Genomic DNA, 15,678 nt, shown 5'->3' with positions numbered 1-15,678 from the left:
GCCGGTGGTCGGATGCGAGAAGGATGGCGGCGGCGATGATGGAGGTGGGGATGAAGGTTCAACACCGAGTGGTTGGCTCTCCCGCTAGTAGAAGGAGGATTTAACAGTCCACTCTTTGGATTGGTATGTTTGAATATAGGAGAGAAATTTAGGTCATAGCCTAAAAAGTTTAGGGATAGCACTCCATATAGCAAAGCTGTTGGAGCAGTATTTTTGTCTGTTTTTAAGATATCCGATCAGTTTTTAGAAATAACAATCCATTTTACATAAGTTGTTGAACTCGGAGGCCCAACTCTGGCACGTCCACCTGCCGTGCCCCATGTTATGTTATGTTTGGTTTAACGCCAACGCACGCCCGACCAAAAAATGGGGCCTTGTTTAGTTCCCAATTTGGGAGTGACCAAATTGGCATTTTGCCATAAATGCGCAACTGTAGCGTTTCGTTTGTATTTGTAAATTATTGTCTAAATATTGACTAATTAGGCTCAAAAGATTCGTCTCGCAAAGTACAACAAAACTGTGCAATTAGTTTTTGATTTCGTCTACATTTAGTACTCCATGCATGTACCGTAAGTTTGATGTGATGAGGAATCTTCTTTTTGCATAGTGTTAAAGGTGGGAGTTTGGAGGGAAGTAAACAAGGTCCGTGTCCAGGTCCGACAGTGCCGAGTACGTGCACTTTTTCGTCAATCGTGGGTGGAAACGTAGGCGGCGAAATCCTGCGCCAATGTTTTGGCGAGCCTACGTTTGGCACGGCGCGCTGCGGCGTAAACCAAACCACCACCATGGAGGCATGGACAGGACAGGTCGTATCTCGTATGACTTGACTGTACGAGCCCCAGCGGTGCCCGGCCGTCGATCCGGACCGGGGTGCCACACTGCCACCACCATGTGCGAGAGCGAGAGCGAGACCCAGGCAGCGCTCACATGCGAATGCGGCCGAGAAGTAAAGGCGAGTTGGTGATGGCACAGCCAGGTCGAGCACGAGCGGTGCCGCGCGCGCTGTCGGGCACGCACGACGCTGTACTGCACCGTCGACGGAGCGGCAACGTGGCCTGGCCTTTCCCGGCTGAGAGTAACTGCGCGCCCAAATCATGTCCAAACACACACCGACGCCCAGCCTCCCGCGCGTTTGCGGCGATCGATCGACGCGCCCTGTTTTGAGCACCGCAACGTGATTAAGGGGCTGTTACGAGGAAAAAAGGGTCACATCGGATATTTGGACGCTAATTAAGAGTACTAAACATGAGCTAATTATAAAACTAACTACAAAACCCCTATACTAATTCACGAGACGAATCTATTAAGCCTAATTAATCCATCATTAGCAAATGGTTACTGCAGCACCACATTGTCAAATCATGGACTAATTAGGCTTAGGGTCTGTTTGGTTAGCATTGCTTATAAATAAGCAACTTATAAATAAGCAAATAAGATGCTTATAACCCAAACACTCTTGCTTATAGAGTTGCTTATAAGTTGCTTATGCATAAGCAAATAAGCAAGTTTAGAGCTGCTTATTTTGCTTATGGGGTGCTCTTTACCCCCTACCCTTCCCACTTTTCTCTCTCTCCTCCCACTTTTCTCCTTTCCCCACATCCCCTTCTCTCTCTCCTTCTCTCCCCCGGCCCGGCGCTCCCACCCCGCCGTCGCGCCTGGTGTCCGCCCGCCGGTCCCTCCCCGCTGCCGCCGCTCGCGCCCGCCGCCGCTCCCGCCCGCCGCCGCCGCTCCCGCGCGCGCCCGCCGCCGCCGCTCCCACCCGCCGCCGCTCCCACCTGCCGTCGCTCGGGCTGAGGAAGACGAGGTTGTGGAGGAGCTCATCGCGCGGGATGGCGCCAGGATCGGCCTTCTCGGCATCCTCGAGGACTCCGGCGGCGACGTCGGCGAAGTACGCCGTGAGCTCGGCGTAGTCGCGGTGCACGAGGAACGGAGGGAAGCGGAAGGTATGGAGGAGCAAGTGCTCGAGCGGCCACGGCTTGATGGCCTTGCTCGCGAGCGGGTGGACGGTGGCGCGCTGCCGAACAGGATGGCGCAGGTGAAGTCGAGCATCTGGCGGTCGTTGTGCTTGTTGAACTCGTCGGAGCCAGACGCCTTGAGGCCGGCTTCGACGCGGTCGAACATGGCGGTGAAGGCAGGGGCAAATGTGAGGGTAGAGGGAAATGGGATGGCAGGGGCAAATGTGTCAATAACAGTCTCATTTATTGCAAATAAGCAACCCAAACCAAACACCTAAGACTTATAAATAAGCAACTACAATAAGCAAATAAGCAACTTATAAATAAGCATCCATAACCAAACAGGCCCTTAATAGATTCGTCTCGCGAATTAGACTCCATCTATGCAATTAGTTTTGTAATTAGACTATATTTAATACTCCTAATTAGTATCCAAACATTTGATGTGATAGGTACTAAAGTTTAGAATGGTGTATCCAAACACCCCTTAATTTTGCTAGTACTCTACTCTCCCAGAGCTCCAGGTATCTGCCACTGGCCCGCTGTGCCGCCGCGAGACCGAGGGCACAAGGCGCGACGGCATGTTCGGCTATGTGGTTTCGTCAGACTCTAGGCATGCACTCGGAGTCGGAGCAACAGAATTTTTTTTTAACATAAACAACAGAAATTCTCAGAGGGTTGAAAGTAACATCTCGGCGACAGCGTTGCCTGCATGTTGAGCACAACTCACGCATGACTTCGCCTCGCGGCCTAATTTCTGCTATTCTTCTGCACAAAATCTTTGTTCCCGTATGGTTTATCTGCAACTGCAAGTTGGCCCGCCTGACGACTTGAGAAGCCAGTTGCTTGCACCGGCGCCGGCGGGACTTCCTGTAGGAGGGCTAGGAGGACTGGAGGAGCACGCATGCATGTGGCTGGTCCTAGCCCCCTTTTCCGTTTTTGCAAGCTGGACTGATACAAGGCCTGTTAAGTTTCCCTCAAAATTCCAACTTTGGCACTATGCAAAAAGAAAATTTCCCATCATATCAAACTTGCGGTACATGCATGGAGTACTAAATGTAGACGAAATCAAAAACTAATTGCACAGTTTTGTTGTACTTTGCGAGACGAATCTTTTGAGCCTAATTAGTCAATGTTTGGACAATAATTCACAAATACAAACGAAATGCTACAGTTGCGTATTTATGGCAAAATACCAACTTTGGCACTCCCAAATTGGGAACTAAACAATACTAGCCCTGCCGACCCGAGTTTTCGTTATTGTTTCGGGTTTCCCGGAACGGGGACCCCTACACTACACTGCGACTGCGATGCCGCAGATGGGCTCTAGAAATCCCTGTCCCCGGCCATGTGCCCCGCAATCTAGTGGAGCCAAAAGGCCATTAGGATATACTACGACCACTGCGCTGCGCGGGGAGGAATCTAATCTCATGCAGCGCCTGATCCATCCGCTTCAGACCTTGATCTACACCCCCACACAATGCTCATTGCTGTGTCTAGTGTACCTACCAAACCACATGCACACACGAGACATGCAGTGCCAGCCTTGACAGCAGTGTGCTGCTAATCAGATCAGAGAAGGCAATCATAGCAAAAGTGGGCAGGTAAACAAAGAGCAGAAATGCCTAAACCTTTCTGCCGTTTCGGTTATTAGGCGGGCAACTGGCCAAGTTAATGGACTCATGGTCGACACGGGTCCTGGACCTGTGGTGGTGCCGCGGTGGCTCACGAGCCCAACCACGCGGGGGGCGGCAGTAAAGCCGAGCGCGCGAGCATGGATCATGGTCGCCACTCGCCAGCCTTTCTGCCTTTGTCTGCGCACCCACTGGCGCCGCACATGCCGGGCCTGTCCTCGCCGCGGCCGGTACGCTCCCTTCCATAACTGCCCTCACCTCCCCGGCTGCCTGCTGCCTGCTGCCGTGCTACGGTGCCACCACCACCGCCACCGTCCACCGTCCCCTCGCTCTATAAAAGCTCAGCCCGGGCAGGGCAGTTTCTCCTCCCCAAATATCTCGCCCCTTCTTCAACAGCTTCACCTCTCCCTCTCTAGCACAGGGAAAAGTGCCGAGAAGAAGCTGGGCAGGGCAGTAGCGATGGCTGCCAAGGCCGTCTCCTTCCTGATGCTCGTGCTTCTGCTCCTCGGCGTCGCCTTCCCCGTGGTAAGCTCACTGGCCTCATCCTTTCAGCCTTCAAGTTCCAGCCGTTTTCCCGTGTGCGCTATGTGCTCATTCAATTCTCTGTCTTCTGTTTTGTCCAGCAGGAGGTGGAGGCCGGCGGCAATGGCAGAGGCAACGGCAACGGCAACGGCGGTGGCAGCGGCAACGGGAACGGCTACGGCAGGGGCAACCTGAAGCCGTGGGAGTGCTCGTCCAAGTGCGCGTCGCGGTGCTCCCAGACGCAGTACCACAAGGCCTGCATCACCTTCTGCAACAAGTGCTGCGCCACCTGCCTCTGCGTGCCCCCCGGGTTCTACGGCAACAAGGGCGCCTGCCCCTGCTACAACAACTGGAAGACCAAGGAAGGAGGGCCCAAGTGCCCCTAGATCAGGATGAGATCATTCAGATCCCCGCCGGCATTGCTACCCGCAGCTGGCCGGCTTACTGATCCGTGCATTGTTCGTGATCTGTTTCTCCCCCAGTAGTTGTTAGTGATGCAACATTTGCTGAATCTGGGATGCTATCAAGCAGATCTGGATGCTGCATCATGCGCTAGTGCTACTGTTAATTTGTGAGGCATTAAGAAAGAACAAGTCGGGGAGAGTGAGGATTCCTAAGTTTCAAAAAAAAAAAGAGTGAGGATTCCTAGGTAGGGTCTACCATGTGCTGATGTGCATCCCCCTCCTTAAGCAGTGGTCCTACTCTATTACTAGGACTTAATTAAAATTATCCTCCGGGCCTAGTTGCCTAATGATGGAAATCCCAGACCATTAGTGGGGCCAGTCAGAACTGATGTCCTTGCTATTTGCAGTCGTAGACTGCCAGTTGTAGGCCATTTGCCTAATTTTGGAGTTCCAAAATTACTGTAGCGTTTTGTTTATATTGGTGAATTATTCTCCAAACATTGACTAATTAGGCTCAAAAGATTCGTCTCGCAAAGTACAACAAAACTGTGCAATTAATTTTTAATTTTGTCTACATTTAGTACTCCATACCGCAAGTTTGATGTGATGAGGAATCTTCTTTTTCATAGTGCTAAAGTTAGAATTGGGGTGAACAAGACCCTAATATATAACCATTTCCCTCTCGATGGGCAATGGTCGTACTCGTACGTGTTTGGAGTGCCCTTCTTTTCGAGTGTGACAATGTTCAGTCTTCAGTGTGATGGATCTAGATCTGATCTTCGGAGTTCAGGCAGATGTTTCGGAGTTCCAGCTTCGCCAGAGGTCATTTCCGAAAGGGGTATCAGGGCCGTGGTATCAGGTCTTCGCCACTTGCCCCTATAATGGACCTGGAGATACAATCCAGTTTACTCTTGGGCCACACTCACATCCGTTGTTGGTCCTCCCTGACGGGCTACACATGCCATGGCCCATAAAAATACACGGCTAGGCCGCCCGCCACCCCGGTCGGATGTTGCGTGAGTGGCCCGGACTGTTGATCCAGGTTGGGCCCAAAGATACTATTTGTTTTCAGTATTGGGCCGTGCACCCTGTGAGTTAGTAGTGCCCGCGCTCAGTAGTGATGGCTTGGCGACGTGGGCCTACGAAATGGCGACGCTGGTTGTTGTTTCTTTTTTTGTTTTCCGTGATGAGAAAGGGAGACGAATACAACTGCGGAATTCCCCCATTATTTATTTTGAATCAAATTTTGTTTCTTTACCATTTTTATATACAATTACCTCCCAAATTAGATTAAAAAGTCATGTCCAGACTATTTACAGACAAAACCCAGAGTTGATGCATCCTGCCAGTAAAATTGTACGCGCTCCTGGTTCCTCGGCGTGCGCATGGCTCTGAGCCAAATCCCTTTTGTTGATGCCTACTAATCTACTATGCAGACACCCGGTAATCCTTGCGTCCCTGAGCTAACGGAAGTTCCAGACTCCACCGCAAGTGCTCCCCGAACTGCAAAGCTGACCGAACACTTTGGGGATGATTATGAACGCTGCGTGCGTGCGTAGGCATGACGATTGACGACGCGCCTGATCTCACACCCCAAACACATGGGCCCGTCGACATGGCGCAAACGTGGCGCGTTGCATTTGTTTGATGAGCCTCTCCAGCGGCAACGCTGTTGCCGCGCCGTGGATCGTGGATCTGGGATGGCTAGGTGGCAGCTTGTTGGCAGTTTCGACGAACCGGTCTTCTCAAGAACAGCGCGCAGCTCTCGAGGTGTATGTGTATCATATCAAGAGCTAGCTGCCTACGGGCGGTCAACTTGAGCTCCGAACAGTGACGGCAGACGAGTCTGACTTTGCGGAAGCCAAGCAATCGACTGCACACGCCAGGGAACTGTCGGTGCCCAACAGGAGTGCAAGCAAACAAGCGATTCGTGAAATCCGCCAAACATTGGACACGAAGACTTGCGGCCGCAGTGCCCATCACATGCTCTGCTGATCTGTTCTGTATCTTTTATCCAAAGAAGATTCATTCATTAATCTCTACTAGGTCTAGAGTGTATTTCCTCGCACACGCACTGGCCGGTTCACAAGTTCGCTCGTCGCTAGTCAATGAATGGGTTGCACTCCACAGCGTGTGATCACGTGCGGTGAATAATGCGTGTGTTCAGTGTTCACTCATCGCAGTTCCAGCGCCACTGACCCACCCCATGTACACGGACGCCCTCGCCGCGCGCGCGCTATAAAGGCCAAGCGGCCGGGGCGCCCTTCCTGCAAGTCTAGCTATAGGCAGCGGGCAAACCAAGCCAAGCAGTTGATCTCTCCCAAGGCGTGCACGCTGACGCGGTGAGCAATGGCGGGTCGGGGAAGAGGCAGTGCAAGCGGCAGCAACGGCGCTCTGGTGGCCGCCGGCGCGGCGCTCCTGTGCGCGGCGGCGGTGCTCCTGGCGCCCGCCCCGGGCGCGGAGGCGGCGGGTGCGACGTACCTGGTGGGCGACGCTGCCGGGTGGACGCGCAACGTCGACTACGGCCAGTGGCTCGCCGGCAAGACCTTCCACGCCGGCGACATGCTCGGTAATACGTCGTAGGATCTCCATCGACTAGTAGATTTTTTTGGTTCTTTCTTTTGTTTACACTGACGTTGTTTTCTTCCGTGCAAAACGCTGTGGCAGTGTTCAAGTACAACTCGACGTTCCACGACGTGGCGTGGGTGAGCAAGGGCGGGTACCGCCACTGCATCGTGTCGCCCAAGGACCGCGCCCCCGTGTACCGCAGTGGCTACGACACCGTCCGGCTGCCTGCCGGCACGCACTACTTCATCTGCGGCGTGCCGGACCACTGCCAAGCCGGCATGAAGCTCGCCGTCAAGGTCTACTGACCGAGACCAACGACCAGGCGGCTCCGGGGCCGGCCGGGTGCTCTCCACCGACCACCGGCCTGTGACGTTGTTGGTATGGTGGTCGCCGTCGTGTCGTTGCACGTTCGTGTGCAACGTTCTCTCTTTGTGTAGGTCGCGTGTTGTTGGAGTTGCGTGGGTTCAATTGGCACGTACTCCATGTAACATGCCTGCGATGAGTAAACCCTGATGCCCTTAATGTTAATCAACAAGCCTGGATCATGGACGTACGTTATCTCAAGGCTAAGTTATCGATGGTGGAGTCACGTGGAGAGCAAAAGAAAGATGTCACACCGCAGCGTGTATCGTGCCAGACGCCATCCTTGGAAGTTGACTTTGAGCTCTACAAATGGTCGAACAGAACTTTCCAAGTTCACATGGATTTTTTTTAACCTCCTAGTCTCTACATACAGTCACAGTCCATTCAGTACCCCGGAAGGCTTGCCCCCAGAGATGGTCTCATACGTTTTCTCCAAAAAAATGTTTATGCAAAGATGAGTGAGCAAACTGAGCATACTCACCTCAGTGTGCGTATGGTCAACTTAGTTCATTTGAGTTAGCTTCACATCGGTCTAGTAATAAAAAAAGGCGATGCTATCCTTCGGTTGCCTGAAAACGAGCTTGTTTTCAGGTAACCAAGGACGTCCGATCATTTCAGATCGCACGTCGATCTCCCGTTCATCTTCTAACTTCGGATTGTTATTTCTCGTGTCACACTCACACGATCGTGTCTGGCCGTCCCTGAGACCACCAAGGCTAACCACCATCAGTACATCCACTGGCGGCCCAGTGCCGCCTCCGCGGCTCCGCCTGGCCCAGCTGACCATTACCCGATCTGGCGAGCTGGCGGCGATATGTGAATACGCGCAGCGGTGAAGTTCAGGCACCAAACTAGGGACGCAGGTTGCAGGGTTGCCGATGGTGACATTTGACTCAAATGATTTGAGCTCAAGATATAGAAAGAATGCTTCGAGACAACTCTTAATTTCTCTGAAAACTTTGCGAGCCTTTTAGTGAAAAGACAAAAAAAGGTAAGCGCAAACAAAAGAAACAGGCATCAAAGGCTGCAGCAAGAAATACGAAGAGCAAAACTCAAGAATGGGCGGATTTTTATAGATGCTAGAGAAATCGAGCCCAAATGAAGGGAATTCACATACTCTGCCTTGCAATTGTTTCGATTCAAACTGAACCGGTTCCATTTCATCCATTGCATCAATCATTAGATATGGCCTCTCGTCGCTCACGAACTGCGTCATTTCTGCAACTAGGAAACAGAACAAACTAACAAACTGCTCAGGTAGCATCGACAGGTCTTGAATATACAGCCGTGGGGAATACGGCAGCAATCCTTTACTTTATCAGCGAGAACCCAGAAACCGAAAAACTACAACTATCAGACTCTCCAGCATGCTAAGCACATGGTGCGATTCTCTTCTCTAGCACTCTCCTCTTAGTATTGAGACAACACGGAAAGCTTCTATTATTTTCCCCTTCATCCAGCCAATCTAATTAATCCAACCTTAACAAGAAGGAATAGAAACTACCGCCAAACTGAAAACTCCAAAATGATGATAAGTCCTGAACACAGGTTCGGCATAGGGATTTCAGAAGGAATGGTTCAAGGCAGAACATGCCAATCAGACGTGGGTCTCCAGGAGGACCAATTCAAGGCCAAACCTACAAAACCACAAAACAGCATACAATATTTCAGTGCGACAGCTAGGAAAACAACAAAGACTCCCTGCTCTGAGAAAGACCATCAAAGCAATTAACTTTGTAATGTGTTCATACTATCTGCAATGTATCATACTAATACGCGTTGTTACCGCTATATATAATCCCCAGAGGATCAAATGCAGCATTGCCTCAAACAAACAGCCAGACACCTCGTTTTACCATCTAGCACAAACCACAATCTACTCAACCTATCAACATGTCAGGGGAGTGGTCTGTTGGACTCGGCAGCTGCTTCGGAGATGTCGGCACCTGTATGCAGTATACCTTCTCCGTTCTTCTCACGCTTCTTGCACGTGATTCAGAATGATCCATATTTCATTTCTTTCCCAATGTTGCAGGTTGCTTGACTTGCTGGTGCCCCTGCGTTAAATTTGGCCGTGTTGCTGCGGTTGTGGACAGAGGCTCCACATGTAGGTGTTCCACCCTTTCTCTTCTCTTTGTGCATTCATACAAACCATCAATCTCCTTGGCTGACTCCTACTTATTTGCAGCATGCTGCATGAACGGGACCCTGTATGTTCTGCTACTGTCCATAGGTTGCCAGTGGGTGTATACTTGTAGCAAACGCTCCTCAATGCGGGCGCAATACAACCTACAAGAATCGCCGTGCTTGGACTGCTGTGTCCACTTCTGGTGCGACACCTGTGCGCTGTGCCAGGAGTACAGAGAGCTCGAGAAGCGCGGCTTCAATATGGCCAAAGGTATCCCTCCTAGTGAAGGAAAAATAGGGAAAATTTTGAATGTTTACAAAAGACACATTAATGACCGAATCATGATCTTCATCCTTCCTTGTGCAGGATGGGAAGGTAGCAACAAGGTGGTGGGGTGTGTAGAAGGGATGAGGCCACCACGAAAGCAATCAATGTGCTTCTAGGATAGCAAAGTTCAAGAGTTTGCTTAGCATGATGATTGGTTTCCCTAACTTTTCCAAGTCTTCCAATGATAAGGAAAAAAGGGCAGCCTTCTGATCTTTGCTTAGTTTCGTACAACACTATAATGTTGTTAAATTTCCATAAACTTGTATGGTGTTTGGTTTATTTTCTTTACTCTTTATTAATGTTTCCACATTGCAACATCAGCAGGAAAACATAGGCTGATGTTCAATGACATAAACACAAATTGGGCATGTTACCACTCAATCCGAAAGACTTACTGCAGACCAACAAATTGGCATAAGCACATAGACACTTGAGGATATGAAATCATCGAAGTGTAACCATAAATGGTTGACTAACCAAATCAATGCTAAGAAGGAGGACCTCAAAAAGTTCAATCATCTACAGAAGCTTATAGCTCATAATTAAAGTGCCCATAAGGCACGCAAGGGATTATTCATAACTATAGATGCCCATAAAAATGATTGACGAGACAATAGACATGCGTGAGATTTTGTATGAATCTAGTAATTCAGGATTTAAATGCCCCAAAGGAATACAAGAGATTGCCCAACTGGAAGACTATCATCCTAATGAAACTAAAAATGGCACAGGGCAAAGAAACAAGATGAGTTGCAGCTTACCATATACCCAATTGCTTACTGAAGTTCAGGGTCTTAGGTTCAAATATTTGCTATGCAAAAAAAGTGGAGCTTATAAGGTAAAATTATTGTTCTGCTGAAAGATCAGCCAGTCTTGAATTATTCATTTGCAGTCATTCAGTCATACCTCAACAGCAACATTTGCAGCTCATGAATACCATTCTCTATGGCCCGGAAACAACTCAGGCTGCACTGTTATCTCACTTGTGAGCCCCATAGAAATCCCAATCTTATCATAACCATCGTCAATCCATTAATACATTCTCTTAGCAATATGTTCTGCAACCTCTTACTGTCTGTGACAATACTAATCCTATTGCATCCATAAAGTAATTGCCTTGATCCAACAAGGTTAAATTGTCGCATACCGCAGATCTTCAGTCACACGTTCTGATTAGCAGTCAACAAAATCTATTCCCTGCACAGGGGGGACATTTTTAGATGTAGATAGTTTGTCAAACTAATTGCATCCATGAATGAATGATTTCATACATTGCAAAATAGCAAAGTGCTCAACAGCGCAAGGTCCAATAAGCAAATCATACGCTGATGATCTTCACCTTCCTCTAACAATCACCGATTGCCATCATCGAACAACACCTTGTAAAACCGTCTCCTCTCCTCCCTCTTCTCTGCACTATCTAGCCGAGCTGTTTCCTCATCTTCCACCTTCTCTTCCTCTTTCTTAACCTCAATCTCCCCTCTCCTCCTCTTCTTCTCAATATTCGCAGCACGCCTTCGTTGATTATACTCATGCAGCCCCTCCTGCATGAGCTCCCCAAGCCGATCCTTAGCTGCCACGACAGGATCCTTCTCCCTCAACTCCGATCCCTCGTACCCTAGCGCAGCACCACCGTGTGAATCTTGTATCTATTCAACACGTAGAAGAGGCAAGGGTACCGGAGCAGCATCCTTGCCGTGTCCTCAGGCAGCCCAAACTCCCTCCTGAAATGCTCCAGCTCCAGAATTGACATCTTTCTCCACAGCGTGAGTGAGAGGAGTTCGTGCACCACGGCCACCGCTCGCTTCTCGGCCTCGGCGTCCGTGCACGGCACGGCTCACTCCTCCGAGTAGGGCGAGATGTAAAGCGTGGAGTTGAAGTCCTCCATCTTGGTGTGCGACTTGGCCCAGGAGGCGGGCAACGAGCAGTTGAACCGCGGGGCGGAGTTGCTCACGGCCGCGGCGGCCTCGACGGCAGAGACGGCGAGCGAGGGCGCCCACCGGATGAGCTCCAGCTCGGCTGCGTTGCGGAGGTGCGGGTACGGGTTGGAGAGGCGGAAAAGGTCGGTGTGGGCGGGGAGGAGGCGGAGGAGGTAGTCGTCGGGGAGCCCGAGCGGGCCCCGCAGCGCGGCGAGCTTTGAGACCTGGAGGCGGCGGCCGCGGGCGAGCATGAGCACCCGCGCGAGGCGGTCCGCCATGGCCGGCTCGGAGGCCGCGACTGCGGCCTCCTCGGCGTCGACGAGCGCCGCCATCCGCTTGGTGAAGCCGAAGTGGGGCTCCAGCTCGCCGCCACCGGCGTCGGCGGAGAAGAACTCGAAGCAGGAGGGGTACTTGCCGAGCCAGTTGGCGGCGCGGACCATGAGGTCGAGCGTCTTGAAGCGGGACTGGAGGCACCTCACGGGCGCCGTGCGGGAAGGGAAACGGAGGAGGAGGCGCTTGATCTGGTTGTTCACGACCCAGCGGCGGTTGCGCCGGAGCGCCGCTTCCAGGGCGGGGTCCTTTGGGGACGACCACCGCCCCATGCTCGCCGACGTGGGACGGACGGCGGCGGATTCGAGCCGTCCCCGTTCCTGAGGTCGACCTTGACAAAAAAAAATCGGCGTTCCTCGCCGGAGGCGGCGGTGCTGTTGGCACTTGGCAGTGGCGGCCCTGGCGTCGCCCTTCTTGTGGGACGCGTCGGAGAAGAAGGAACTCCTTGGATGAGCCGAAGGAGATGCAGTATCTGGCGGCGCCGCAGCCGAGCAGGCTGCACAGTCACCGGAGGGCGCCGACCGCCGAGCAGGCAGCGGCGGCGCGGTCGATGCGGCGCTTTGCAGGCTCCAGCCGTGCGGGCCTCGCAGGCGGTTGCGGTCTTCCCGCAACAGCCCACAAGGCCTTGCAGGCCAGGCCGCTTGAAACGGTGCCGCGCAGGCTACGCCAAACGCGGAATAAAATCGCAGAACCCAAATATGTCGAGGAACGCGCTCGTGGGCCTTTTCGTTTTACCTATGGGCCTTTCGTTTCCCTAAAGTGAACGTGGCCTTTTTGTAGTTGAATGGCCTTGCTACGAGGGCGGTTTTTTAAATGGTACGCACATACGACACACACAACCGCACGCAACACCACACTCATGCCACGCGCACATACACACGTACGCGTCTATACATATGTTAGAGAAGAGATTGGAGAGCTTACTGAACACGCGCATGTCTACTCATAGCAATTCTCTACCTAATATGTTCTTCCAACCGTCGTGGTTGTTTTGCAAAAAAATCCCTCAAATTTTTCGTAATCAACTCGCAATCCTTGGAATTTTTCTTGATGATTTTGTAAAAAGGTCTCCAAACTTTACTGCAATTGTGGAGGTCAAGCCACTCGCGCCAGCCGAGCTCGCCTGGGCTGTGCCGTTTGTCGCCGCCGTGGAGTCGGCCAGCCACCTGCGCCGCTGGTGACCACGCTGGTCGCCTCCGGGCCTGCCACCTCCGCCACTAGGGTCGGGCCGAGGTGGCCACGCTGGCCGCCGTGGCTCCTCCGCGGGGGCGCGCTGGAGAGGTGGGACCGCGGGGGGTGTCGGAGAGATGGGAGAGGAGAGAGAGAGGAGAGGTAGGAAAGAAGAGAGAGAGGAGATAGGGTCGGGAGAGAGAGGAGAGGTGGGAGAGAAAAGAGAGGGAGGGAGGAGATAAGGTTGGCTACTTGAGAGGAAGGATGGGAGGAGAGTTCGGCTAATAGGAACGCTTGGTTTCGGAGGTATGGATCGATGACGTGGCAAATGTGTTTCTTCTTTGAACTTATAACATATTTTTTGGACTACTAAACAATCTTGAATGAAAAAGTTGCCAGCTACAAAGTTTAAAATCTCATCAAACTCTATAATTTTGATATAAAGTTTGTATTCATCCGAGATCGTATGCAAAAGTTTGTATTAAAAAATACAGTGTTTAAATTTAATCATTCCCATCTTTAGATTTGTTTCTATTTATGAACCCAACAATGATTGTGCCTTCGTCGTCGCCATACATCTTGTCACTGCTCCCATCGTAGGTCGCCTTCTACCGCGGTAACAGGACTCCGAACGGTGGTACACCACTCAGAGGCTGTGCCCGCTCCCACTTCCGTCGGAATGCACAAGTTCCATGTGTGGATCCCTCGTAATAAATAGATGGCATCAAACTACCTACAAATATTTTCTACTGCTATAGTTGCAAAGAGAGGACTACTAGGGACAACACACCAACATATTGTGAAGCGAAACCAATATATTAGGAACAAGCGGATAATAATGTGAGAGCAAGTAAGGACCGTAACAACCCATGAGCATTTCTGCTAGTCAAGAATATTATTAAAGCAAGCAATGTCTCTGACTGTTTTTTTCGTACATCGGCCTTATTTGCAAAAAAATCCTTGATGTTTCGTGAAATCAACCCGCAGTCCAAATGCTGAACAGATGGGCCTCGGGTGGAAAAAGGAGGGAAGGGAGGGATTAAAGCGAAAAGAGTATTAAAGAAAGGACGTTTCTTTCGACCGTCAACCGTCGTGGACATTTTGCAAAAAACTCCCCTCAAAATTTTGGTAATCAACCCGCGGTCCCTGTCATCCCTTCCGTGAGTCTTCCAGTCGGGGGAAAAAACCTTCGCCGCGGCCTCCCGTTCCGCTGTTGTGTGTTCCCCGCCGTCGCCCCGGCCTTGCGCACGCACCTCCCTCACGCTCGATGCTTCCCGCGGCGCGCACCGACCGACCGTCCCCGCTTGAGCTACGCCCGTGCCCGCCCAGGGAGTCGCAGGCCCGCGTCGCGCTCCGCACGCTCGCCTGCTGTCGCGATGCTCCCCTGATTGGATCGGAATTGAGGCCGGTGCTGGCGGCACAGCTGGCCCGGGCGTTCAGGATGTCACCGTGCCTCGGATGAAGATGGAGGTGACCCGGGACGGAATCCTCGCCAACAAGGGGATACGGCCGTGCACGCCCCCGGCGGCGACCTCCTGAAGGCCGGCGAGGTGTGCCGCAATATCCGGCTCGCGAGGACGCTGAGGGCTGTCGCGGAGCAGGGGCCGGGCGTGTTCTATGACGCAAGGTGGGGGAGCGGCTGGTGAAGGACGTGAGGGAGGTCGGAGGGATCCTGACGGCGGAGGACCTGAAGAGGTACCAGGTCAAGGTGCCGGCCGCTGACGGAGAACGTGATGGGGCTCCAGGTGGTCACCATGCCGCCACCGTCGCCTGGAGGTGCCGGGATGCTACTTGTGAGTCCTCTGCGCTCTGATTCTCTGAACAGTGCTACCATTTGTTCATATCTATCTTGTCACGTTTCGTACCAAAAAAAACTTTATTATATCTTGTCATGGTCCTAAGTCCTAACACCCCAGTTCACTTGTGAAAAATACGTCCTTGCTCAGTATGGAATTTCTTCTGGTTTTGCTGGCTCTCTTGGACAACCTCATCGAGTCCTTGAGACATTACATGGCTGTAAAGATGAACCTTGACAACCCGGACTTTGTGAATGATAATGGGGTTGTATCTGATATGATGTCCCCAAAATTCGCTGCTGAGCTGAAGACGATCATCTACGACAATGACATTTGACCCCAAACATTACGGTAGAAGGTGATAACATTTTTTCAGCATAAGAATTTCTTAATTTACTGATAAAATAATCAGATCATATCATGAATCTGATTTTTATCTTCTCGCATCACCTCATCATTTACTTATTTCATTCATATTTAGTGCTGCAATACTTGTTGTGTTGCAAAAGAAATATTCAGTCCTATGTCCACAGAGGCAGGCAGAGTATGCTGATTCCCTTTA

The 15,678-nt window shown here is 51.5% G+C and overlaps 2 protein-coding genes and 1 pseudogene across 3 annotated transcripts; 2 read left to right on the top strand and 1 right to left on the bottom strand.

The window, feature by feature from the left end:
* The first annotated feature begins 3,811 nt into the window (after positions 1 to 3,811).
* LOC101757830 (gibberellin-regulated protein 6-like) lies at positions 3,812 to 5,001 on the top strand. Of its 2 annotated transcripts, none has more exons than XM_004965139.4 (2): positions 3,812 to 4,114; positions 4,216 to 5,001. In XM_004965139.4, exons 1-2 carry the CDS (start codon positions 4,049 to 4,051, stop codon positions 4,495 to 4,497), a joined length of 348 nt encoding a protein of 115 aa, XP_004965196.2. In that variant the 5' UTR covers positions 3,812 to 4,048; the 3' UTR covers positions 4,498 to 5,001. The 2 variants fall into 2 exon arrangements, with proteins under 2 accessions (XP_004965196.2, XP_004965195.2); XM_004965138.4 differs by having other exon boundaries at positions 3,816 to 4,114; positions 4,213 to 5,001.
* Positions 5,002 to 6,775: 1,774 nt separating this feature from the next.
* On the top strand, positions 6,776 to 8,095 carry LOC101757429 (basic blue protein). Its single transcript, XM_004965137.3, has 2 exons — positions 6,776 to 7,084; positions 7,183 to 8,095. Exons 1-2 carry the CDS (start codon positions 6,865 to 6,867, stop codon positions 7,386 to 7,388), a joined length of 426 nt encoding a protein of 141 aa, XP_004965194.1. The 5' UTR covers positions 6,776 to 6,864; the 3' UTR covers positions 7,389 to 8,095.
* Positions 8,096 to 10,695: 2,600 nt separating this feature from the next.
* Positions 10,696 to 13,016, bottom strand: LOC101757033 (annotated as a pseudogene).
* Positions 13,017 to 15,678: the final 2,662 nt, after the last annotated feature.

The sequence above is a fragment of the Setaria italica genome, chromosome IV (assembly GCF_000263155.2).
Source record: "Setaria italica strain Yugu1 chromosome IV, Setaria_italica_v2.0, whole genome shotgun sequence".
In the NCBI taxonomy this organism is placed as follows: Eukaryota; Viridiplantae; Streptophyta; class Magnoliopsida; order Poales; family Poaceae; genus Setaria; species Setaria italica.
Note: the sequence above shows the minus strand (reverse complement) of the source record. Positions and strands in the feature narration are given on the sequence as shown.